The 25029-nt window shown below is 41.3% G+C and overlaps 1 protein-coding gene across 1 annotated transcript; it reads right to left on the reverse strand.

Annotated features, from left to right (window-relative positions):
- Positions 1 to 7464: 7464 nt before the first annotated feature.
- Positions 7465 to 24016, reverse strand: wdr83 (WD repeat domain containing 83). Its single transcript, XM_060911388.1, has 9 exons — positions 23658 to 24016; positions 14289 to 14409; positions 14040 to 14145; positions 13866 to 13914; positions 13651 to 13777; positions 13361 to 13428; positions 9320 to 9428; positions 8991 to 9105; positions 7465 to 7789 (listed from the first exon to the last, which is right to left on the reverse strand). Exons 1-9 carry the CDS (start codon positions 23758 to 23760, stop codon positions 7643 to 7645), a joined length of 945 nt encoding a protein of 314 aa, XP_060767371.1. The 5' UTR covers positions 23761 to 24016; the 3' UTR covers positions 7465 to 7642.
- Positions 24017 to 25029: the final 1013 nt, after the last annotated feature.

Here is a 25029-nt window from a genome sequence, read left to right on the forward strand (position 1 = left end):
GCGACATGGTGGTGTAGTGGTTACCACGGTCACCTCACAGCAAGAAGGCTCTGGGTTCGAACCCAGCGGCCGGCAAGGGCCTTTCTGTGTGGAGTTTGCATGTGCTCCCCATGTCTGCGTGGGTTTCCTCGAGGTGCTCCGGTTTCTCCCACAGTCCAAAGACATGCAGTTAGGTTAACGTGGGGCGGCCTTGAGCTGAGGTGCCCTTGAACAAGATACCTAACCCCTGACTGCTCCCCAGGCGCTCTAATGTGGCTGCCCACTGCTCTGGGTGTGTGTGTGCGTGCGCGTGTGTTCACTGCTTCAGATGGGTTAAATGCAGAGGATGAATTTCACTGTGCTTGAAGTGTGCATGTGACAAATAAAGGTTTAAATAATAAAAAAAAGCAGTATTGTCACAGGATCAGATCTTAGATTATCTCTGGACTGAGAAACCTCTGTGTTTTCATATCAGATATCCAAGAACAAACCACATCCTCTGAATCGGGCCTCTCAGATGAGACGAGGAGTGAAGGAAGAGAAGATGACCAAGAGGAGCAGGACGGATCAGGGGGACACTGGGGAGGAAGTGTGCTGCGTTCACGCCGTAGTGCAGAGGGCCCATGTGGACTGCACTCGATTCTGTTGCAGGTTCGAGAGACATCACATATCAGATCACATGTCGATTGAAAAATGTTTTACAAAGTTTACCAGAAACCACAGTCCTTTAAAAAAATAAAAATCACAGGTACAGGTATTACAGGTTAAAAAAATTTCACAATATCCCTGTTCCACAGTATTTATAATTAAAAACACACAAGCTAAAGGTAACAAAGGAGAAATTTATTACAAACCTTTGTACAGAACTCTCATATCATTGTTTATGTAACAAAATAGTAAATTCCCCTAATTATTGTTCCGGTACATACGATAACGTTAGGAACACACTCGGATCAGCAGCAGATGAAAATACACTTTAATTTGTATACTGGAAAAATCAGCAGTGAGGCATCTGTCCAATCATACACCGTGACTGTGACATACTAACAGCATTAATACAGATGTTAACAATTCCCTGAATCTGCATGTTCGTGTTGCAGGTGAGAGACCTTGGCCTTGGCTATGACTCGGATGAAATGGTGCTGTTTAAGTACTGCAGTGGTGTGTGTCCGCGTGTGCTCTCCAACCATGAGCTGACCCTCACCAATCTGCGCTTGAGCGGCGCTCTGCCCCCCACCGAGACCTGGCACCACACGCCATGCTGCCGCCCAACACACCACGAGGACATGGCCTTCCTCGACAATGCCCACCGCTGGCACAAGGTCGAGAAGCTCTCCGCCTCTGCCTGCTCCTGCGTCGACTGAAAAAAAAAACGAAACAATATGGATATTTATATTTGGTGGGGAAGGGAAAAATTTTTTTGCTCAGGCTGTAAATAAAATTTGTGTTTGGGAACAGCAAGTAACATAACGCTGAGCGCCTTTCCAAACCTGCTGCGTATCAAATGTGCCTCTTGCTTTCTCTTGATACTGACGTGGCTTCTTTCGCTAGTGATGCTGAAAACTTCGGCTTGAGTTTTGAGAGGGCGGTGAGACACAGCTGAGGGATTGCATGGTCCAAACAGTTATCGGTTGAAAGCAAACTAATAATATATTTATGTACTGTAAATTATTTATTTATTTTTTTTATATTTATTGTGAGTCTCTGATGTTCCTCTGTGCTGTGTACATAGTGTGTACAGTTCCAATAAAGATTTTACATTTGTCTTTATTACCCACATGAAAACCATTATTGTTTTGGACGTTTAATGAAAAATTATAAAAGCCATTTTCAAAATATAGTACTTCAATACAATTATCAATTTCCAAAAATCATTTGCTTCCTGTGTTCCTCACGCCGAGTGTTAACGAACAGAGGCTAAAACCAAAACAGCTCGTGTTTGCAGTAATAATTTTATCTCAGGTGAGATTCAAAAGCTCTCAATAATATCATGGAAGAATTTTATTTTGTGCTGCTAGAATTTTGCAATAAAATGAGCGTTCTCTTGTCGTGGTTCACTCGGTCGTTGCTATAATTTTAACACGTGCATTACCATTTCGCTTCTAGGAACACCAGCAAAATTATACGATAGAAACAATCCAGACTGGGCACCCACTCAGAACATGGGCTATGTTTTGTCTGAGGTCAGACTTGATTCTTCGGCAGCCAAACCAGATAGAACGCGATATCTGGGTACTCGATGATCGGTAGAAGCGTCTTATCTTCAGAAGAGTCTGACTTTTTAAAAATAATATGGGTCAAAACCACACATATCCATCTTCTCTTTGTATCGAATCTTCGCTCAACCGTTCAAATCGTGGTAATACTGAGAAAATTCAGCATTGCTTACAGACACGCTTTCAGCGGCTGCCATCCTAGTTGCTTTGTATATCCACCATCATGGCCGACGCTCATGATGTAGCACATTTTGATCACGTGGTTGCAAGTCATCTATAGAGACAAGCCCAGTCACATAACATGGCAGTTTACTTAAAAATACTATGGTGTTAATGCAGTATTCCTTTGTGGTACTTTACAGTACTGAAAAGGTTTTAAAGTAATACTGACAACTAAATAATTTCATTCTTCTCTATGACTCCATGAAAATAAAGCAATCTGGCAGACAGATGGCGCACTCTATTGTACACATACAGTGCCTTGAAAAAGTATTCATACCCCTTGAACTTTTTCACATTTTCCACTTTACAACCACGAACTTAAAAGTTTTTTATTGAGATTTTATGTGATAGACCAACACAGAGTAGCACATAATTGTGAAGTGAAACGAAAATGATAAATGGTCTTCAAAATTTTAAACAAATAAATGTGGTGTACATTAGTATTCAGCCCCCCTGCGTCAATACTTTGTAGAGCCACCTTTTGCTGCAATTACAGCTGCAAGTCTTTTGTGGTATGTCTCTACCAGCTTTGCACATCTAAACACTGAAATTTTTGCCCATTCTTCTTTGCAAAATAGCTCAAGCTCAGCCAGATTGGATGGAGAGCGTCTGTGAACAGCAACTTTCAAGTCTTGCCACAGATGCTCAATGGGATTTAGGTCTGGACTTTGACTGGGCCATTCTAACACATGAATATTCTTTGATCTAAACCATTCCATTGTAGCTCTGGCTGTATGTTTAGGGTCATTGTCTTGCTGGAAGGTGAATCTCCTTCCCAGTCTCAAGTCTTTTGCAGCCTCCAACAGGTTTTCTTCCAGGATTGCCCTGTATTTAGCTCCATCCATCTTCCCATCAACTCTGACCAGCTTCCCTGTCCCTGCTGAAGAAAAGCATCCCCATAGCATGATGCTGCCACCACCATGTTTCACAGTGGGGATGGTGTGTGCAGGGTGATGAGCAGTGTTAGTTTTCCGCCACACATAGCGCTTTGCATTTAGGCCAAAAAGTTCAACTTTGGTCTCATCTGACCAAAGCACCTTCTTCCACATGTTTGCTGTGTCCCCTACATGGCTTCTGGCAAACTGCAAACGGGACTTCTTATGCCTGTCTTTCAACAATGGGTTTCTTTTTGCCACTCTTCCAAAAAGGCCAGATTTGTGGAGTGTACGACTTATAGTTGTCCTGTGCACAGATTCTCCCACCTGAGCTGTGGATTTCTGCAGCTCCTCCAGAGTGATCATGGGCCTCTTGGCTGCTTCTCTGACCAGTGCTCTCCTTGCTCGCTCTGTCAGTTTAGGTGGACAGCCATGTCTTGGTAGGTTTGCAGTTGTGCCATACTTTTTCCGTTTTTGAATGATGGATTGAACAGTGCTTCTTGAGATGTTCAGAGCTTGGGATATTTTTTTATAACCTAACCCTGCTTTAAACTTCTCCAGAACTTTATCCCTGACCTGTCTGGTGAGTTCTTTGGTCTTCATGATGCTGTTTGTTCTTCAGTGTTCTCTAACAAACCACTGAGGCCTTCACAGAACAAGTGTATTTATGCTGAGAGTAAATTACAAACAGTAGGACTCCATTAACTAATTAGATGACTTCTGAAGGCAATTGATTGCACTGGATTCTATTTAGAGGTATCAGAGTACAGGGGGCTGAATACTAATGCACATCACACTTTTCAGATTTTTATTTGTTTAAAATTTTGAAGACCATTTATCATTTTCATTTCACTTCACAATTATGTGCTACTCTGTGTTGGTCTATCACATAAAATCTCAATAAAAAACTTTTAAGTTCGTGGTTGTAAGGTGGAAAAATGTGAAAAAGTTCAAGGGGTATGAATACTTTTTCAGGGCACTGTACTCCATTACTCCAGGCTAGTGTTGAAAGTGCTTGAAAACAATGACACAAACAGGCTTGACCAGTGGGCAGGTACTCTTGGGTAGCTGGGAAAATATTTTATTTTAGCCTTCAGGTGATAAAATAAGTACAGTAGATCTACACTAGCACTGTTCTGGTACACTGGCTGCAGTCTAGTGATTACTTTCCACCACAGTTGTCTCCACTAAGCGACATCTCTCTGTGCCACACTGTGTTTTTGGGAGGTCGACATTCTCCCTCTCCGCCTCTTCCCCAACTAACTCCTCTTCATCCAAAATCACTCACTACTCACTATATAGTGGACGATACAGGGTTAGTCAAAATTATGTTAACACTTAATTCAAAAAACATACATCATATGTACAAGATGATTTACAGGAAGGTCTCAACCTGTTCGCCATATAGTGTTCAACACACAAAAACCAGCGAGCAACAGTACCATTTAATCTGTCACCCATGGCGTACGTCTATCTGCAGGAGAAAAAATAATCCATTAGTGTTAGTCAAAATTATGTTAACCCTGTATAGTGAGTTCACCATTTTGTAGTGCTGTCTGAATGTATAGTGAGAATTATTATGAAAGAGAGGAGCACCCGGTGCAACGAGAGAATATTTAATTGAAAATGGTAAGAGAATAGAAAATAAGCTAAAACAGAATGAGACATGGGCGGCACGGTGGTGTAGTGGTTAGCGCTGTCGCCTCACAGCAAGAAGGTCCGGGTTCGAGCCCCATGGCCAGCGAGGGCCTTTCTGTGCGGAGTTTGCATGTTCTCCCCGTGTCCACGTGGGTTTCCTCCGGGTGCTCCGGTTTCCCCCACAGTCCAAAGACATGCAGGTTAGGTTAACTGGTGACTCTAAATTGACCGTAGGTGTGAATGTGAGTGTGAATGGTTGTCTGTGTCTATGTGTCAGCCCTGTGATGACCTGGTGACTTGTCCAGGGTGTACCCCGCCTTTCACCCATAGTCAGCTGGGATAGGCGCCAGCTTGCCTGCGACCCTGTAGAACAGGATAAAGCGGCTAGAGATAATGAGATGAGATGAGAATAAGACATAAAATACAAGAATAAAACTTACAGTGCAGAGCGAGGAATTAAACACCACAAACTTGAGTTAATAAAAGGCAGCAGAAAAGAAAGTGTTCAACCTTGATTTAAAAGAACTGAAAAGATACAGCAAAGTCCTTTGTATTTATTAATGTGGGAAATACACTCAGTATAACATGCACCACAAAAACACATGCATGTATTTATTATTTTGAAAACCCACCAGCCGACTAATCTGACACATTTTAAGTGTGCGTCAGTAATGACGTAAATAACAGCGCAGCAAAGTAGTGTCTGAAAGTGTTATTTTTTTCCATTTTACCAATGAACTCACTATATAGTCCTCTATATAGAATTCCCTAGATAGTGAGTAGAGAGGAGTGAATGAGAATGATTTCGGACACAGCTCATAACTCACAGCTCATGTTCTATCATGAAAACGTGTTCTGTCAGCACGCCTTCCAGGCAGGAGTTCACTGATCTACTAGTGCATCTCAAAAAATTAGAATACCATGAAAAAGTTCCTTTTTTTACATAATTTAATTCAAAAAGCTAAACTTTCATATATTCTATATTCATTACATGTAAAGTGAAATATTTAAAGCCTTTTTTTGTTTTAATTTTGATGATTATGGCTTATAGCTCATGAAAATCAGAAATCCAGTATCTCAAATTATTAGAATATTCCCTAAGATCAATCAAAAAAAGGATTTACAATACAGAAATGTCCAACTTCTGAAAAGTATATTCATTTATACACTCAGTACTTGGTTGGGGCTCCTTTACCATGAATTACTGTATCAATGCGGTGTGGCATGGAGGTGATCAGTCTGTGGCACTGCTGAGGTGTTACTGAAGCCCAGGTTGCTTTGATAGTGGCCTTCAGCATATCTGTATTTTTGGGTCGGGTGTTTCTCATCTTCCTCTTGACAATACCCCATAGATTCTCTCTGGGGTTCAGGTCAGGCAAGTTGGCTGGCCAATCAAACACAGTAATATCATGGTCAGCAAACCATTTGGTAGTAGTTTTGGCACTGTGGGTAGGTGCTAAGTCCTGCTGGAAAAGGAAATCAGCATCTCCAAAAAGCTCGTCAGCAGATGGAAGCATGAAGTGCTCTAAAATCTCCTGGTAGATGGCTGTGTTGACTTTAGACTTGATAAAATACAGTGGACCAACACCAGCAGATGACATGGCACCCCAAATCATCACAGACTGTGGAAACTTCACACTAGGCTTCAAACACCTTGGATTCTGTGCCTCTCCACTCTTCCTCCAGACTCTAGAACCGTCATTTCCAAATTAAATGCAAAATGTACTTTCATCTGAAAAGAGGACTTTGGACCACTGAGCAACAGTCCATTTCTTTCTCTCCTTAGCCCAGATTAGACACTTTTGACATTGTCTCTGGCTCAGAAGTAGCTTGATATTAGGAATGCGAAAGTTGTATCCCCTTTCTTGAAGATGTCTGTTCGTGATGGGTCTTGATACACTGACACCAGCCTCAGTCCACTCCTTGTGAAGCTCTCCCAAGTTCTTGAATCAACTTTTCTTGACAATCCTCTCAAGACTGCGGCCATCCCTGTTGCTTGTGCACCTTTTCCAGCCACCCTTTTCAGCAATGACCTTTTGTGGCTTACCCTCCTTGTGAAGGGCATCAGTGATCATCTTCTGGACAACAGTCAAGTCATCAGTCTTCCCCATGATTGTGTGTACTGAACTAGACTGAGAGATACACTGTGTTCATACTGTTTTACTCAAACTCGAAATGAAATATTCTAATATTTTGAGATGGGTTTTTTTTTTATGTTTTTGTATTGTATGCCATAATGATTAAAATAGAAAAATGCTTGAAACATTTTAGTTTATGTGTAATGAGTCTATAATATATAACATTTTCACTTTCTTAAATAACTGATGGAAATATTGAACTTTTTCCACAATATTCTAATTTTTTGAGATGCACTAGTACATCGTTTCCGGTTTGTGCCATTTATTTCAGGCATTGCTTCGTGACGGGAGGTTTAAAAGGTTTCATTTTGTTGAATTTTCATCTCCACATCTTGTGATTACATCAAAAATGGAAAGTTTGCGTTAAAATCTATAAAATGACACTGAGGAGACCCGTTTGTGTCAGTATCACTTTAATAAATAAATTTTGTAAAACAAGCTAAACATGAAACAAGTCAGGTTTATTAAATGATCTCTGTACATATAAATGTTGAAGAACAAAAGGCACTAAAATTTTAAAACTCCGATGTTCTGGTGAAATAAGTCCAGGCCACGTGAAGGTTCTCACTGTGCCTTACTCAGCCGTGTCCATTTCATCTGGCTCCACCCCCCAGATCTGGACATGCCCCTCCATGGCTGTCAGTAAGCAAGGCTCTGTGGGGTGAAAGGAAAGCGACTGGACAACAGCTTTCCCAACAGGCAGCTTCAGTGTTAACGACCCCTAATGAAGAGACACAAAACACACTGATTAATCCATGGAGGGGGTGCCGAGGTATTGTGTGTGTATTGCTGGGTTTCAGTCGCGTGACTTTTCTTAGTGGAAAGTTTTACCGGAAGTGAAATAGCTGGTGGTCTAAACGGCTGCCGTAGTGCAAACAACTAGTGATAACTTAGAGTATGCTCGTAATCTAGAAGCCACTGCTGGCTTTAGATACAGTATATTCAGAAGATTGCTATGTGCAATGGAATTGACCCCTACAGTCTGGGAAAGAAGGATTTATCATACGATCTCAAAAACTACCTTTCAGTCGAGTTCCCCGACATCTCGAACTATCTGGTGTTGCAGACGTCCTTCTACACCGCAAAACAGATGAAAGCGTGGAAGAGTATGGATGCTTGTGACTGGGTAAAGGACCTCGGTATCAAGTTGCTGCCAAATAAATCCTGTATTGTTTTTGCCCGTGTAAGTATTGGGTTTTTTTTTTGTTTGTTTTTAAGCTTTTTGTTTGCGTCTTTACAACGACGCGCTGCAAGTTGAAGTGAAAAACAGTTGGCTTGATTCTCACTTGTGTTGGTTCTTATCTCTCAGGTAAATCATTCACAAAGATCATCAGAAACCCCTTTAAAGACCTGGATCTTAGTTAAACAAGACGGAGAAGTGATCACGGCGCATTGTAACTCACGGTAAGAATTCTGTCGTGACCTTCATGCATATGGACTTTGTAAAGAGTAAAGAAAGAAACAGCTGGAGACTTTAGCACGTCGTGACTAAAAAAAAAAAAAAAAAGTACCGTAGAATAACAACATATAACAAGAAAAGTACTTGGAAAACACCAACAACATAGCTGAGAGGGAAATACAAAACCTTTCATGAAGTGATCACTGCAAACTCAAGCATGCTTAGACTCGGCTCCCTTCGATTTCAGTCAGAGGTTCAAAAGCCGCCTTTCGTGAAATCCTGTGTTCGTTCACCCTTTATTAGTTCATGGGGAACCCTGAAGAAACTTATCAGTTTCACGGTTTGATTGACTCGAACAACCTAAAACGACGCAAGTGTAAGGCATTTTTCATGCGAGCAATGCACCTTCTCCGTACAAACGGTTTGTCAACTGACCACCAGCTAAAGTTTTGAATAACTAATGACGCAGCTGTGACGTCACGTGAAACCCAGCAATTCTGGGGGTTTAATGTCCCTCACACACCTCCACCAGGTCCCAGCAGTACACGTTACCATCCTCAGAGCAGCACAGGATGTGAGTGTCTTTCTCAGACAGGCAGCAGTCCAGCTTGTAGTCTTTATTCTGGTGTCCTGTGTATCTGTGCGCAAATACAACACACATCAAGCTTCTTGAAGAATCCCAGGAACACGACTGTCCCCGATACACTCATAGAAGAGTAATGCATAGTAAGTGCACTCAGGACATAATAAAAGTGACCAGTGACTATAGATGCATAATGAATACCTAATAAACTAGATTTTTTTTTCCTCAGTGATGCTGTGCACACGAGTGTGTGCGCTTTTATGACTCACTCTCCAAGCAGCTCTCCTGTGTTCTTGTCTAACAGACGCACACAGGCATCCAGACTGGAGCTCAAGGTGCACTGACCATCCTGACTGAAACACACACACGTGATCGGACCTGCAATTCGCACACACACACACACCAACAAGTCAAAGACCGTCCTTGATACACTTGTGTTCAAAATAATAGCAGTCCAACACGACTAACCAGATCAATCACTGTTTTTGGTGGAAATTACAGTGGTGCTTGAAAGTTTGTGAACCCTTTAGAATTTTCTATATTTCTGCATAAATATGACCTAAAACATCATCAGATTTCACACAAGTCCTAAAAGTAGATAAAGAGAACCCAGTTAAACAAATGAGACAAAAATATTATACTTGGTCATTTATTTATTGAGGAAAATGATCCGATATTACATATCTGTGAGTGGCAAAAGTATGTGAACCTCTAGGATTAGCAGTTAATTTGAAGGTGAAATTAGAGTCAGGTGTTTTCAATCAATGGGATGACAATCAGGTGTGAGTGAGCACCCTGTTTTATTTAAAGAACAGGGATCTATCAAAGTCTGATCTTCACAACACATGTTTGTGGAAGTGTATCATGGCATGAACAAAGGAGATTTCTGAGGACCTCAGAAAAAGCATTGTTGATGCTCATCAGGCTGGAAAAGGTTACAAAACCATCTCTAAAGAGTTTGGACTCCACCAATCCACAGTCAGACAGATTGTGTACAAATGGAGGAAATTCAAGTCCATTGTTACCCTCCCCAGGAGTGGTCGACCAACAAAGATCACTCCAAGAGCAAGGCATATAATAGTCGGCGAGGTCACAAAGGACCCCGGGGTAACTTCTAAGCAACTGAAGGCCTCTCTCACATTGACTAATGTTCATGTTCATGAGTCCACCACCAGGAGAACACTGAACAACAATGGTGTGCATGACAGAGTTGCAAGGAGAAAGCCACTGCTCTCCAAAAAGAACATTGCTGCTCATCTGCAGTTTGCTAAAGAGCACGTGGACAAGCCAGAAGGCTATTGGAACAATGTTTTGTGGACAGAGGAGACCAAAATAGAACTTTTGGTTTAAATGAGAAGCATTATGTTTGGAGAAAGGAAAACACTGTATTCCAGCATAAGAACCTTATCCCATCTGTGAAACATGGTGGTGGTAGTATCATGGTTTGAGCGTGTTTTGCTGCATCTGGGCCAGGACGGCTTGCCATCATTGATGGAACAATGAACTCTGAATTATACCAGCGAATTCTAAAGGAAAATGTCAGGACATCTGTCCATGAACTGAATCTCAAGAGAAGGTGGGCCATGCAGCAAGACAACGACCCTAAGCACACAAGTTGTTCTACCAAAGAATGGTTAAAGAAGAATAAAGTTAATGTTTTGGAATGGCCAAGTCGAAGTCCTGACCTTAATCCAATGGAAATGTTGTGGAAGGACCTGAAGCGATCAGTTCATATGAGGAAACCCACCAACATCCCAGAGTTGAAGCTGTTCTGTACGGAGGAATGGGCTAAAATTCCTCCAAGCCAGTGTGCAGGACTGATCAACAGTTACCACAAACGTTTAGTTGCAGTTATTGCTGCACAAGGGGGTCACACCAGATACTGAAAGCAAAGGTTCACATACTTTTGCCACTCACAGATATGTAATATCGGATCATTTTCCTCAATAAATAAATGACCAAGTATAATATTTTTCTCTCATTTGTTTAACTGGGTTCTCTTTATCTACTTTTAGGACTTGTGTGAAAATCTGATGATGTTTTAGGTCATATTTATGCAGAAATATAGAAAATTCTAAAGGGTTCACAAACTTTCAAGCACCACTGTATATTACTACATGGCAAATAATTTACCAGTAGGTGTAGTAGAGTCATAGAAAACCAACAGACCCAACATTCATGATATGCATGCTTCTGAGTCTGTGTAATCGAATAATTACGTGAAAGGGACGTGTTCAAAATAATAGCAGTGTGGAGTTTAATTAGTGAGATCATTCATTCTGTGCAAAAACAGAGGTCAGTCAGGTGGCCCTAATTTAAGGATGAAGCCAGCACATGTTGTACATCCATTTCTCTCTGAAAACCTGAGAAACATGGGTCGTTCCAGACATTGTTCAGAAGAACAGCGTGCTTTGATTAAAACGTTGATTGGAGAGGTAAAACGTATACTGTAAAGAAGTGCAGAAAATGATGGGCTGCTCAGCTAAAATGATCTCCAGTGCTTTAAAATGGACAGCAAAGCTAGAGAGACGTGGAAGAAAACAGAAGACTACCATTCGAATGAATCAAAGAATAGCCAGAATGGCAAAGACTCAGCCAATGATCAGCTCCAGGGTGATCAAAGACGGTCTGAAGTTACCTGCGAGTACTGTGACAATTAGAAGACGCCTGTGCGAAGCTAATCTATCGGCAAGAAGCTCCCGCAAAGTTCCACTGTTAAAAAAAAAGACGTGCTGAAGAGGATACAGTTTGCCAAAGAACACATCGACTGGCCTAAAGAGAAATGGAAAAACATTTTGTGGACTGATGAAAGTAAAATTGTTCTTTTTGGGTCCAAGAGCCGCAGACAGTTTTTCAGACGACCCCCAAACACTGAATTCAAGCCACAGTACACTCTGAAGACAGTGAAGCATGGTGGTGCAAGCATCATGATATGGGGATGTTTCTCTTACTGTGGTGTCGGGCCCATTTATCGCATACCAGGGATCATGGATCAGTTTGCATATATCAAAATACTTGAAGAGGTCATGTTGCCTTATGCTGAAGAGGAAATGCCCTTGAAATGGGTGTTTCAACAAGACAACGACCCCAAACACACCAGTAAGCGAGCAGCATCAGGGTTCAAGACCAACAAAATGAAAGCTATGGAGTGGCCATAGTGCTTTAAAATGGACAGCAAAGCCAGAGAGACGTGGAAGAAAACAGAAGACTACCATTCGAATGGATCGAAGAATAGCCAGAATGGCAAAGACTCAGCCAATGATCAGCTCCAGGGTGATCAAAGACGGTCTGAAGTTACCTGCGAGTACTGTGACAATTAGAAGACGCCTGTGCGAAGCTAATCTATCGGCAAGAAGCTCCCGCAAAGTTCCACTGTTAAAAAAAAAGACGTGCTGAAGAGGATACAATTTGCCAAAGAACACATCGACTGGCCTAAAGAGAAATGGAAAAACATTTTGTGGACTGATGAAAGTAAAATTGTTCTTTTTGGGTCCAAGAGCCGCAGACAGTTTTTCAGACAACCCCCAAACACTGAATTCAAACCACAGTACACTCTGAAGACAGTGAAGCATGGTGGTGCAAGCATCATGATATGGGGATGTTTCTCTTACTATGATGTTGGGCCCATTTATCACATACCAGGGATCATGGATCAGTTTGCATATATCAAAATACTTGAAGAGGTCATGTTGCCTTATGCTGAAGAGGAAATGCCCTTGAAATGGGTGTTTCAACAAGACAACGACCCCAAACACACCAGTAAGCGAGCAGCATCAGGGTTCAAGACCAACAAAATGAAAGTTATGGAGTGGCCAGCCCAATCCCCGGACCTTAATCCGATAGAAAACTTGTGGGGTGACATCAAAAATGCTGTTTCTGAGGCAAAACCAAGAAATGCAGAGGAACTGTGGAATGTTGTCAAATCATCCTGGGCTGGAATACCTGTTCACAGGTGCCAGAAGTTCTCAAAAACCGTGGTTATACAACTAAATATTAGTTTAGTGATTCACAGGAATACTAAATCCTTAAGATTTTTTCAGTTTATACAGTAAATATTTGGAGTTTGTAATGACACTGCTATTTTTTTGAACAGCCCAATGTTCGTTTTTCTTCATTTTCTGTAAAGTAATTAAAATATTAATACATTTTTCTTCATGTTTTGATGTAGAATATAATGTGCAGTGTTCCCAATGCATGGAAATAAAAACTATTATAAGGATTTTGAGCTTTACTCACGTTTTTAAACACACTGCTATTATTTTGAACACAACTGTACCTTCCCAAACCTGCCAAATAGTTTCAACACTCACTGCCAAGGTAGTCCGCGTGCAGTTGGCCCATCCGCAGATCGTAGCGCCTCACCTGGCCGTCCACAGAACTGACATGCACAGGGCAATACATTTTCATAAGTTTAACACACCTACGCAACTGTCAATCATTCATTCAAGATTCACGTATCGACTGGATCATCTGCCATTTTTGCAGCGAGGGGAAAAATAAAGACGACTGTTTGTTCAGCATACTCCGATGTCTACACAGAGTGCCTGCTGTACGTTACTATAGAAACGATGAGTCCATTAGCAATAAGTTTGGTCCTTACCCAGTCAGCACCTCGTGTTGAAGCACTTTCAGGCTGCTGATGCCATCTCGCGCTTCATCCAGAGTCTGAATCGGCTCCATCTTTCTGGACCGAGTGTCCCAGCAGCGCACTGTGCCATCTATAGAGCCTGAAATGTACAGAGTCTCGTTTAATATTAACCATGAGGCGATTAGAACAGGATACACTGGCTGAACACTCCAGCTTCATGAACTCACCTGAGAGCATTACAGTGGCCTCGTCATTGAATCTCACGCAGTTCACCCTCTACACAAAAGACACATCCAGAGAACAGAAGTAAGGAATTGAATACGATTCAGTGTAGCAGTTTACAGATTTGGATGTAGCCACAGCCACAATGCTGTTTTAAAAAAACGAGGCCAAGCTCATACCCCTGCGTGGCCGCGAAGTTTGCGGGTCACCTGCCCAGTCGCCACGTCCCACAGGATCACCGTCTTGTCTGCGCTGCATGAACACAGCTGGCTGTTATCATAAGAGCTGTGAAGATATATAAAAAAAAAATCATTTTTGACATAAAAGAACAAATGAAACCTTTAGAAGCTACCCCACTGAATAACTGTAACCTCCAGCGTGCTGTCTCGTCACGCGTTTGTGGCCGATGTGAGATGTGAAGCTCTCACCCATCCGCGTCCAGCACCTCATAGCCATGTCCGCTGTATGTCTTGAGCAAGACCCCTTGGCTCACGCTCCACAGCTTCAGGCTTTTATCACCGCCACACGTCATCAAGTAGTTCCCATCAGCTGGAAAACATTTTGCACCTTTTATTTGGACATGGAGTATTGAAAGACTCACAGCTTATTACTGATGACTGAACTCTACCAGAATGTTCAGGACTCCTTTCACATTTGCAGTCAAATGGACAATTGAGTTGATTTTTTTTTTTAACCAAACGCTTCCTTATTTAGATGATTACTCTGTTCCACATCATTGGACATTTTTATTTATGAGCTCATAGTTTATTGTACTTTTTCTGGTGAAATTTCAAGCCCACAATCATCATGATTTTTATTTTTTTTTTAAACTTCACTGATTTTCCCGAAGTTTATCCTTAATGCTATTTTTTTTTAAAGTTGTTAAATGGATGGTAATAAAGAATAAAACATTTTGATAACAGATTTTCTAAATTTTTATACTTTGGTAACAAAAGATCACCTTGTCTCAGACTTTTAATTAATTAATAAACAAACAGTGCATTTTGCATTTCAAAATGCACTATTTGTTTATTAATGCGTTACATACACATTAAAAAAAAAAAACCACACACACACACACACGTGTTCTCCCCAGAGCGCTTTTGCGTGTCGGGGCCAACACGCTTTAATTTCATGCCAACGCTTTTTTTTTTTTTTTTAGATCCGACACTCACTGAAAAGTGCCATGTGTAGGGGCGCCACATTGTTCATAATTCACAGCCAGCTATTAGGTGTTCAATTGAAATGATTGTTTCTGTCACGTCCTGCATTACCTGTTGAGTCGTTGTTTTGCTCTTTACTGTGTCGCGTCTAGATTTGATATAAAAAAATTGACTTGCAGTAAGTTTTGAGTGGATTAAAGTTTTCCCCGAGTTCGGGCTTTTAAACCTATCCGCTGTGTCTGTGTCTCCCCACTGTGTCAACACCTTTACACCTGCCAACTCTCACGATTCTGTCGTGAGACTCACGATTTTTTGCACTGAATCACGCTCCCGCTATCAAATTCTCATGATTTTTCAGAAAAAAAGAGTGTATTTTTATATGTTTATTTATACATACATACACACTGTATATTTTCATAGAAAACTAAGCATCATCAATGCACCAGTGCATGCAATGTCTGCTATGTACACGATATCGTGTTTCCAGAAGAAAGCCCTTTTGAAAAAGAGCATTCAGGATTGGTTAACTGCAGGAAGTCAACCAATGAAATCGCGTCTTACTTTGTCTTCATCATTTCCACGTTACCGCCAGGAAAGATGCACCTGGTGAAAATGAGTGACAGAGATTCTGGATCAGAGGGCCCTCCAAGTTCTAAAAACCAGAAAATTTCCAAGTGTCAAGGTGCCGCTAAGCATGATCTCATCTCATCTCATTATCTCTAGCCGCTTTATCCTTCTACAGGGTCGCAGGCAAGCTGGAGCCTATCCCAGCTGACTACGGGCGAAAGGCGGGGTACACCCTGGACAAGTCGCCAGGTCATCACAGGGCTGACACATAGACACAGACAACCATTCACACTCACATTCACACCTACGCTCAATTTAGAGTCACCAGTTAACCTAACCTGCATGTCTTTGGACTGTGGGGGAAACCGGAGCACCCGGAGGAAACCCACGCGGACACGGGGAGAACATGCAAACTCCACACAGAAAGGCCCTCGCCGGCCCCGGGGCTCGAACCCAGGACCTTCTTGCTGTGAGGCGACAGCGCTAACCACTACACCACCGTGCCGCCCGCTAAGCATGATATGAAGTTTAATTCCAACCGGACCAAAAGCTATCCATTCATTATTGTCGATTCAGCGAGCAAGTACCATTAACGATGCACTGTTTGCAACAGAAGTATCAGCTGTAAACAGTACCCAATACGCACACTACGCACGTTGCGTAGGGCCCCGCAAACTCATAGAGGCCCCGTGGGGGGAAAAAAAAAAACATGACGATGTGACCGTCCGTCGCGCTGCTCGCACATGTCAGATTCCCAGTGCATGTGCATCAACCTAGCAAGATGAAGCGGGGTTATCCCTCGGGGAGTGAAAAAAGGAAAAAGAAACTGCATGAAAATGAACAGCGGGAAAAGCAGTCAGGTAACTCTCCTCTCCGGGTGGGAGGGACGGGGCTAGTCGGTGTTTGACCTACATAACGGGGCGGTGAGCCCTGGGTGAACCCCGGATGGTCTCCGTGTGCGTCTTGCTGGCTTCTACAATTTAAGTGTTAGGCCTATATCAATCGTTCTGAGTGTAGTTACAACTGCACTTGTACAAAATGGAAAGTAATGGATAAATATTTACTAAGATTGAATTTTGTTTGCTTGGATAGCCCACAGGCAAATATAGATGCAGATATATTAGTGAATAAATAAAACTCGTGAAATATTATGACAATGGTGCTAAATAGGCTAAATAATAATCTAAATCACCTACATTTTAAGTAGAATATCCTGGGATGTAGTGGTGCGTAAACGCACATAAACGCCGTTTACCCACCTCCAGATTTTAGGAAATAGCGTTTATGAACCTCTAAATATAGTTTACGCACGTCCAAGCATAGTTTACCCACCTCTAAATACAGTTTACGCACGTATGTCTCTTGTTTTATACAGATATTAAAACAGCTTTTCCGTTATTTTTCAATTGCCTACACCTAGTAGATCCTGCACAAGTTCTTGTGGGTTATATCAACACTGCGTAGCCTACGCGTAGTAATTGTCTGTCTACCGCTCGCCCTCTTGCGGGAGCCAGCAGACTGCGAGATTCATTAGTCACTGATTACGTGTGTGAAGAAATGGTGAAGAAATGGATATTAGGCGATTTCTGAAGCGTCGGAGCATCACCCTTCCAGCTGATACCAGCAAAACGTCTCGACACAGTGAGTCCAAAAAGAATCCTGAACTTCACGTTTTTAGGATAAACTCCCCATCGTTTTGGTTTGTGAACCATGCCACTAACTAACGTTAGGTTGTTAACTTGTGCCAATAAATTAGCCTACCTTTCTGGCAGACAAATGACGTTGTTAGTGCAGTCTAAAGTTTTTGGTAATTATTATATCAACATAAATTCAGTATTTGTAGCGCATTGTAAGACAAATAGTTGTCATTTCATGTTAATCTCGAAGTCATGATGACAGCATGCTAGCTTCATGTCACGGACATAATATAGAGAACTTAGCCTAAAGTAACGTTAGGCAAGTCACTCCTCCCCGCCCTTCTCGGTGTGTGGGTGTGTGTGTTTATTTTTTAAAGAAGACTATAGCATTCAGATTGGGCAGAAATACTTGTCCACATGATTGGTGTACTTAGCCGTTTTAATTTAATTTTACAGATAGTGGTGGAGAGACAGACAGTGTTGCGGGGCCAGGAGAAACAGCAGGAGGAGAGAGTGAGAGGAGGAAAATAGGGCAAAGAGAGGATGAAACAGGATCAACTACAAGAGGAGGAAAATAGGGCAAAGAGAGGATGAAACAGGATCAACTACAAGAGGAGAAAAGGGAGGAAAAGAGAGAAGGCAAATGGATGGAGAATCAGATAGGCCTTTAAGAGAAACTTTGATAGAGGAAACTGAGGGAGAAACAGAGTGAGGAGAAAATGAGGGAAGAAAAACAGAAATAGACGGAACAGAAGGAAGAGAAAATGAGGGAGGAGAATCAGACAGAGAAGATGCAGAGACAGACGAAATGGAGGCAGAGGAAACTGAGACAGTATCAGAAAGCATCAGATGGCATCCACACATCTGGACTGAAAGTATGTGTAATTTGCCATTCTTACACACAGTCTTTATTTTTCTCTCTTTATTGATTATTTAGATTTCATAAACACCACTCTACTTGGTGTCACACACACACACACACACACACACACACACACACACACAAATGCTTGGACTCACTCACACATGCACACAAGTAAACACACATGCACATTCACACTCACACACACACACAAACACTTTCATACACACACATACAAAAGTTAACATTCTTCTAGTGCAAGGTCTACTGCTGTGATATATCTGTCAGCTTATGGATTTCATATGGCCTACTGTTGGTATGTGTAATTTGCCATTCTTTTACACTGACATTATATTTCTCTTTATTAAGATTTAATAAACCTCAAACATACTTATTGTGTATCTTGTTTTATGAATGATATAGAGTAGAGACCTCAGGGAACCCTTGTCACACACATACATACATGCACTCACACACACAAGTACACACACATGCACATTCACAAACACTCTGTCATATACACACACACACACACACATGCACTGTCATGCGCACACACACACACACTCCTATGTGTCAGAAAAGTTGTTTCATACAATACGCATCGTAGCATCCTTGCGTCATGCTTGCGTCGACTATGAATTGGCCCTTACAACGTCGTGGTCCCCCGATCCCAAAATTTATAGTTTACCCACCTCTTTTTTTACCACTACACCCCTGACAATATCTGAAGGTAAAACAAGTGCAGCCAATTTGATGGAGCTGAATTAATAGTAGCCTTATCTATATTTTACAGGTGCTATGCTTAAGTTTCTAACAAGCAGCGCAGAGTCCAGCCAGTCAGCCAGTGGAGGGACAGAACCAGATAGGACAGGCACAGATGAGCCACCTTCAACCAGCACAGATGAGTCATATGCAGCTGCCTCAGCCAGTACAAGCAGCAGCACAGGTCCAGTACAGCCACAGGGGAAGAACAGGCTGCCTCGGTCACGATTCACACAACCACGTGTGCACAGCAAGCATCAGAAGCTAGCTCAGACCCTAAAGCAACAGTCTCTGCTCCACCAAATGATCCAGCAGACTGGCCCCCAGTCTTAACGGACTGTATGCGGACTGAGTTAGTGCGCAGAGGTCCATTCAAGCCAGGAGTAGATTTTTCTTACCCCAAAGACAAGTCCAGACGAGGGTTCCATCCAGGATTATTACAGAGACAGCTGTCAAATGGTGAAATTTATTTATTTCTGTATAATTTATAAATTTATTTCTGTGTTTATCTGGAGTTAGGCCATTATTAAAAAATGTTCTGTTTCCGGTCCACCGGCCGGGTGAGTGCCGTTTGTGCGGTTGAATTTTTTTTTTTAACGCCGGTTTTTCGACATTTTTTTCGGGTTCGTAAATCTAAAATCGAACTTGACATTTCCGCATTCCCAGGGCTTTCCACTAAGGCTCATACTAGCCAGCCATGACAAATAGGTAGCTGGGGGGGGGGGGGGGGGGGGGGGAGTAAACACAAAATAAACTCCTGTGCACGCAGTTCCAAGGATTAAATGTATTTTCCACAGACCATTTATTTATTCACTTTACTCAAATACAAAGTAAAATGGCAGTAAATCTTCTTTCTTTTCTTGCGTATTGCATCATGAGGCGTTCCTGGCTTGTAAATCTCTTATTTTCGGTGCATGACACATTCACGCAGCTGAGCATGCTATGAATTAACAACGACAACGGTCTGCAGTGGGGCTACACAATTACACACTCAGCCAACATTTCTCCATTTGTGTATGAAAATACAGTGGTGCTTGAAAGTTTGTGAACCCTTTAGAATTTTCTATTTTTCTGCATAAATATGACCTAAAACATCATCAGATTTTCACACAAGTCCTAAAAGTAGATCAAGAGAACCCAATTAAACAAATGAGACAAAATATTATACTTGGTTATTTATGTATTGAGGAAAATGATCCAATATTACATATCTGTGAGTGGCAAAAGTATGTGAACCTCTAGGATTAGCAGTTAATTTGAAGGTGAAATTAGAATCAGGTGTTTTCAATCAATGGGATGACAATCAGGTGTGAGTGGGCACCCTGTTTTATTGAAAGAACAGGGATCTATCAAAGTCTGATCTTCACAACACATGTTTGTGGAAGTGTATCATGGCACGAACAAAGGAGATTTCTGAGGACCTCAGAAAAAGCGTTGTTGATGCTCATCAGGCTAGAAAAGGTTACAAAACCATCTCTAAAGAGTTTGGACTCCACCAATCCACAGTCAGACAGATTGTGTACAAATGGAGGAAATTCAAGACCATTGTTACCCTCCCCAGGAGTGGTCCACCAACAAAGATCACTCCAAGAGCAAGGCGTGTAATAGTCGGCGAGGTCACAAAGGACCCCAGGGTAACTTCTAAGCAACTGAAGGCCTCTCTCACATTGGCTAATGTTACTGTTCATGAGCCTACCATCAGGAGAACACTGAACAACAATGGTGTGCATGGCAGGGTTGCAAGGAGAAAGCCACTGCTGTCCAAAAAGAACATTGCTGCTCGTCTGCAGTTTGCTAAAGATCACGTGGACAAGCCAGAAGGCTATTGGAAAAATGTTTTGTGGATGGATGAGACTAAAATAGAATTTTTGGTTTAAATGAGAAGCGTGATGTTTGGAGAAAGGAAAACACTGCATTCCAGCATAAGAACCTTATCCCATCTGTGAAACATGGTGGTGGTAGTATCATGGTTTGGGCCTGTTTTGCTGCATCTGGGCCAGGACGGCTTGCCATCATTGATGGAACAATGAATTCTGAATTATACCAGCAAATTCTAAAGGAAAATGTCAGGACATCTGTCCATGAACTGAATCTCAAGAGAAGGTGGGTCATGCAGCAAGACAACGACCCTAAGCACACAAGTCGTTCTACCAAAGAATGGTTAAAGAAGAATAAAGTTAATGTTTTGGAATGGCCAAGTCAAAGTCCTGACCTTAATCCAATGGAAATGTTGTGGAAGGACCTGAAGCGAGCAGTTCATGTGAGGAAACCCACCAACATCCCAGAGTTGAAGCTGTTCTGTATGGAGGAATGGGCTAAAATTCCTCCAAGCCGGTGTGCAGGACTGATCAACAGTTACCGCAAATGTTTAGTTGCAGTTATTGCTGCACAAGGGGGTCACACCAGATACTGAAAGCAAAGGTTCACATACTTTTGCCACTCACAGATATGTAATATTGGATCATTTTCCACAATAAATAAATGACTAAGTATCATATTTTTGTCTCATTTGTTTAACTGGGTTCTCTTTATCTACTTTTAGGACTTGTGTGAAAATCTGATGTTGTTTTAGGTCATATTTATGCAGAAATATAGAAAATTCTAAAGGGTTCACAAACTTTCAAGCACCACTGTACACTCCAACCACTCAGTTTGGGTTCATTTACAACCAACGGTGTCTTTTGATGGCAGCACGTAATTGAATGAGAGAAGACGGGTTTACCGGAGACAAAATAAGCGTCATCTCTGCTTCTGTTCCCTCCGACACACTACTGCCTCCGCCGAGTGCGTGCACACTCTGAACTGAATCAGCTCTGCGCATGCGCCGTGCGGCACAAAAAAATGGCAGCCACCATGAAGGAAGGAGATCCGGAGTTTTCAAACATTTGCTTAAGTGTGAAATCGCAAAATGGTATTCTAGCGAATAACAAAATAGTAAAGATTCAGAAAAACAAATCATTCACTGATCATTTTAATAGTGTAATTTCATCCGAACTCGGCCTAACGCTCGATTTAGAACTACAAAAAGTCCGTGTGTCGGACATTTTAAGTACCTTTGTAAAAGTTTTGCAAATGTTGCAGTCAGCATTTAAAATGCTAACTTAAAGTTTTCGTACAAGTTTCAGTTGATTAAACTGTCATATTTTATTAAATGTGTCTGCTTTTTTAATAAAAAAGTACTGAAAGAAAAAGCAAACACAGCATTGCGATGAGTGGAAGCACTGGGTGTCAGGTGCGACTGTTGAACATTTTGGGGTTCAGTTAAGAGGGCTCCATGGAGGTCTGAACCGGCTCTGGCTGTAAACACCAAGGCTTTCAAGATGTTGAACTTTACATGCAAAGAAAGTCTCACTTCTTTTTTCATTCTGGGGTTGCCAGCTATTTTCAACCATGCTAACAGTAAAAAGTGATAGTGTCGGTACCACCATAAAATGCTCCTAAAAGTCACCAGATGCCACCAAATGGGCTCCCTTTTTTTAATCCTGAGGAGAACACACACACACACACACCTTGGAATCATGGCTCCATGTTATTTTTAACCAAATACGAAGGTTTCAAAAAACATTTTTTTGATTTCTATTAGTGCTGTCAAAAATGTCGCGTTATTAACGCGTTAACTTGACTCAATTTTAACGGCGATAATTTTTTTAATCGCAAGATTAATGCTCTGTGACATGTAGGTTTTTCATAAGCTTTTGAAACTGCCAGGAAATTGGAACAGAGACTTTGCTTAGAAAAACGATAGCAGCTAGACTGTAATGCCACGCCCCGCACAGCCAGAGTCCTCTGCCCTCCTTCCCCCCCCCCAAAGAATCAGCGCGGGCAGGGCACGCTAGTAGAGATGGGATTTATGGCTCTTTGATGGGATCCGCATCTTTGTGATCCGTTCTTTGAAAAGAGCCGTTCAAAAGACTCTCATTTGGCTCTTTTTAAATATTTATTCAGTTTTAAGAAGACAGCGTCTAAAGAAGCCAGATCCCTCTGAACTGTAAACTCAATGCTATCCCAGAAATCCTTCCTGTAATATGCAAATTTGGCCACCTCTGATTGGACAGCACGATGCATCAACAGGCAGAAAGTGTAAAAGTACAAAATGTGTTAAGTGAGCTGAAACAGTAAAGATCAGATTCAATGCAATATTTATCAACGAACAACAAAGTTAATATAATAGTGTACTTTATATTATAATCAAGCACGTCAAGCCTACCGGCACTGTGTAACCTGTCTCTCTGATTAGAGCTGTAGACTAACTCAAGCAGTAGATCACTTCACTCATGGTTCTTTTGCTAGCCCCGCCCCGGTGCTCGGCTTAGGTTTCACTTTGCAGTGGCTGTGTCAAGACGTGTTATGCTTTGCAATAAAAAAAAAAACATTGGTACAAAGCAAGCCCATTCACATTTTTATGCTGATAAGAGAATTACAATGGTTTTTCATGTGACAAAAATGTGCAATTAAATTGCGATTAATCGCGAGTTAACTATGACAGTCGTGACATTAATCGCGATTAAATATTTTAATCGCTTGACAGCACTAATTTCTATATTCTGATTATTCTCCCAAACTTCAATAATAATACATTTGCAATTACATATTAAACACTATTAACAACGCACAATTTACAAATCAACGAAATAACCATAAAATGAAAAGTTCCTTAGGATCAAAATCATACATTATATTTCATGGGGGAAAAAAAACCCAAGCACGTTTAATAGTAATGTGAGAATTTTTTTTTTACAAAATGTAAATAAGGCCTCTATTATAATTTATGTTTTATTTGCGTTTTTAAATATATTTATTTACCGTTAAAGCGCACAGCTCTGACAGCGCCCTGTTGACAGTCCACAGTCCGGAGAAGGTGCTGCGGGAGCCGGCCATGCTGCTGCCGGGGCTCGGGGAACGCCATCGCTCTCTCAGCCTCTCTGGGCTTTAGCTTCGCGCTAAACTACACGTAAACTCACACGGGGTTCATTCAAAACAGCCTTTTCCCCCCGTAACGCTGCTTACTTTTTTTTGTGTTAATATAAAAAAGCGGCACTTTCCACACCAACACAAAAACTTAAAAAAAAAAAAAATCAAGAGCTAACAAACGCTTTAAAACGCTCTGGCAGTACAGTCAGCTTCTCCCGCCGGGTTTTTTAGCTTATGGTTACGTCCGAAATCAATTAATACCCGACTACGTAGCATGCCTAAATACCACAAGAGCTTTGATGCACTTAGTGCACTACTTAGTACAAAATAATGCAGTTTCACACACAGCCTCTAATTCCTCTGTTACTTTCTCTGAGTAAAATCAACTTTATGAACTTCAGCGCCCCTACTGACTTGGAGTATATAGAAAATAATGCACGCCTCTCTCAAAACCCAAGGTCGCTTCACAATAATAGGCAGAAAAAATGTTTTGTTTTGTTTTTTATTTTAAAGTCACAGTTTGCAGCCATTTTAAGGAAACATGTTCGGCTTCTTTAGGAGCCGCAGAACGCTTAACTTCTACACGTGTGGGAACAAATTAGCAACAAATTTACTTAACGCTAATAAAAGCTTCCTTAAAAATGGCTTGACAAAAATGTACAATTTCAATAAAAATCTCTCCCCATCTGTTATTACATCCAAAAGAACTACAAGCCTCTGATATTGTTCTTTTAGATGTAACTTCTACAAGTTCATCTGTAGATATTTACTGAATTGGGCTTACAAACCCTCCCGTACACTTCTACCAGTCACCTGCGAACGCAAAGCTTACCAGGCAACATGGCCACTTAAGCACATTCGCAGTTGCAATGACTTAACATGAAAGCAACCATGATGTTGAGACCTTTTCGTTATGTTCACTTCTGCTTGCTTTGTTAAACAATCTGACATTTACCAAGGCAATCAGGGAAAAATCTTCAAGGGATGCATGAAAATTCTGAAGATGCACTTTCGTGAATAAAAAAAACAAACCAAACTATCTCTCTCTATATATATTTAATATATATATATATATATATATATATATATATATATATATATATATATATATATATATATATATATATATATGATCCCTGGTTACTATACGTCATCGTTTTTGAAAACACCATCACAAGTATATCTTGGCTTAATTTACTGCGTATATGCTTTTGAAATCAAGAAGCATTTGATCAGAATGGTTACTTCAGACACAATTACATCT

This window comes from Neoarius graeffei, chromosome 27, assembly GCF_027579695.1.
Source record: "Neoarius graeffei isolate fNeoGra1 chromosome 27, fNeoGra1.pri, whole genome shotgun sequence".
Lineage (NCBI taxonomy): Eukaryota > Metazoa > Chordata > Actinopteri > Siluriformes > Ariidae > Neoarius > Neoarius graeffei.

What these genes read in the sequence shown, in the direction of transcription:
- wdr83 (XM_060911388.1), bottom strand. Translation starts at nt 23,760, where the DNA reads ATGGCGTTCCCCGAGCCCCGGCAGCAGCATGGCCGGCTCCCGCAGCAC. An exon ending in AACTTCGCGGCCACGCAGGG is followed by an intron (nt 13,915 to 14,039) that starts GTATGAGCTTGG and finishes TCTTTTGTGTAG; the next exon opens with AGGGTGAACTGCGTGAGATT. An exon ending in ACTGCTGGGACCTGGTGGAG is followed by an intron (nt 7,790 to 8,990) that starts GTGTGTGAGGGA and finishes TCTCTTCATTAG; the next exon opens with GGGTCGTTAACACTGAAGCT.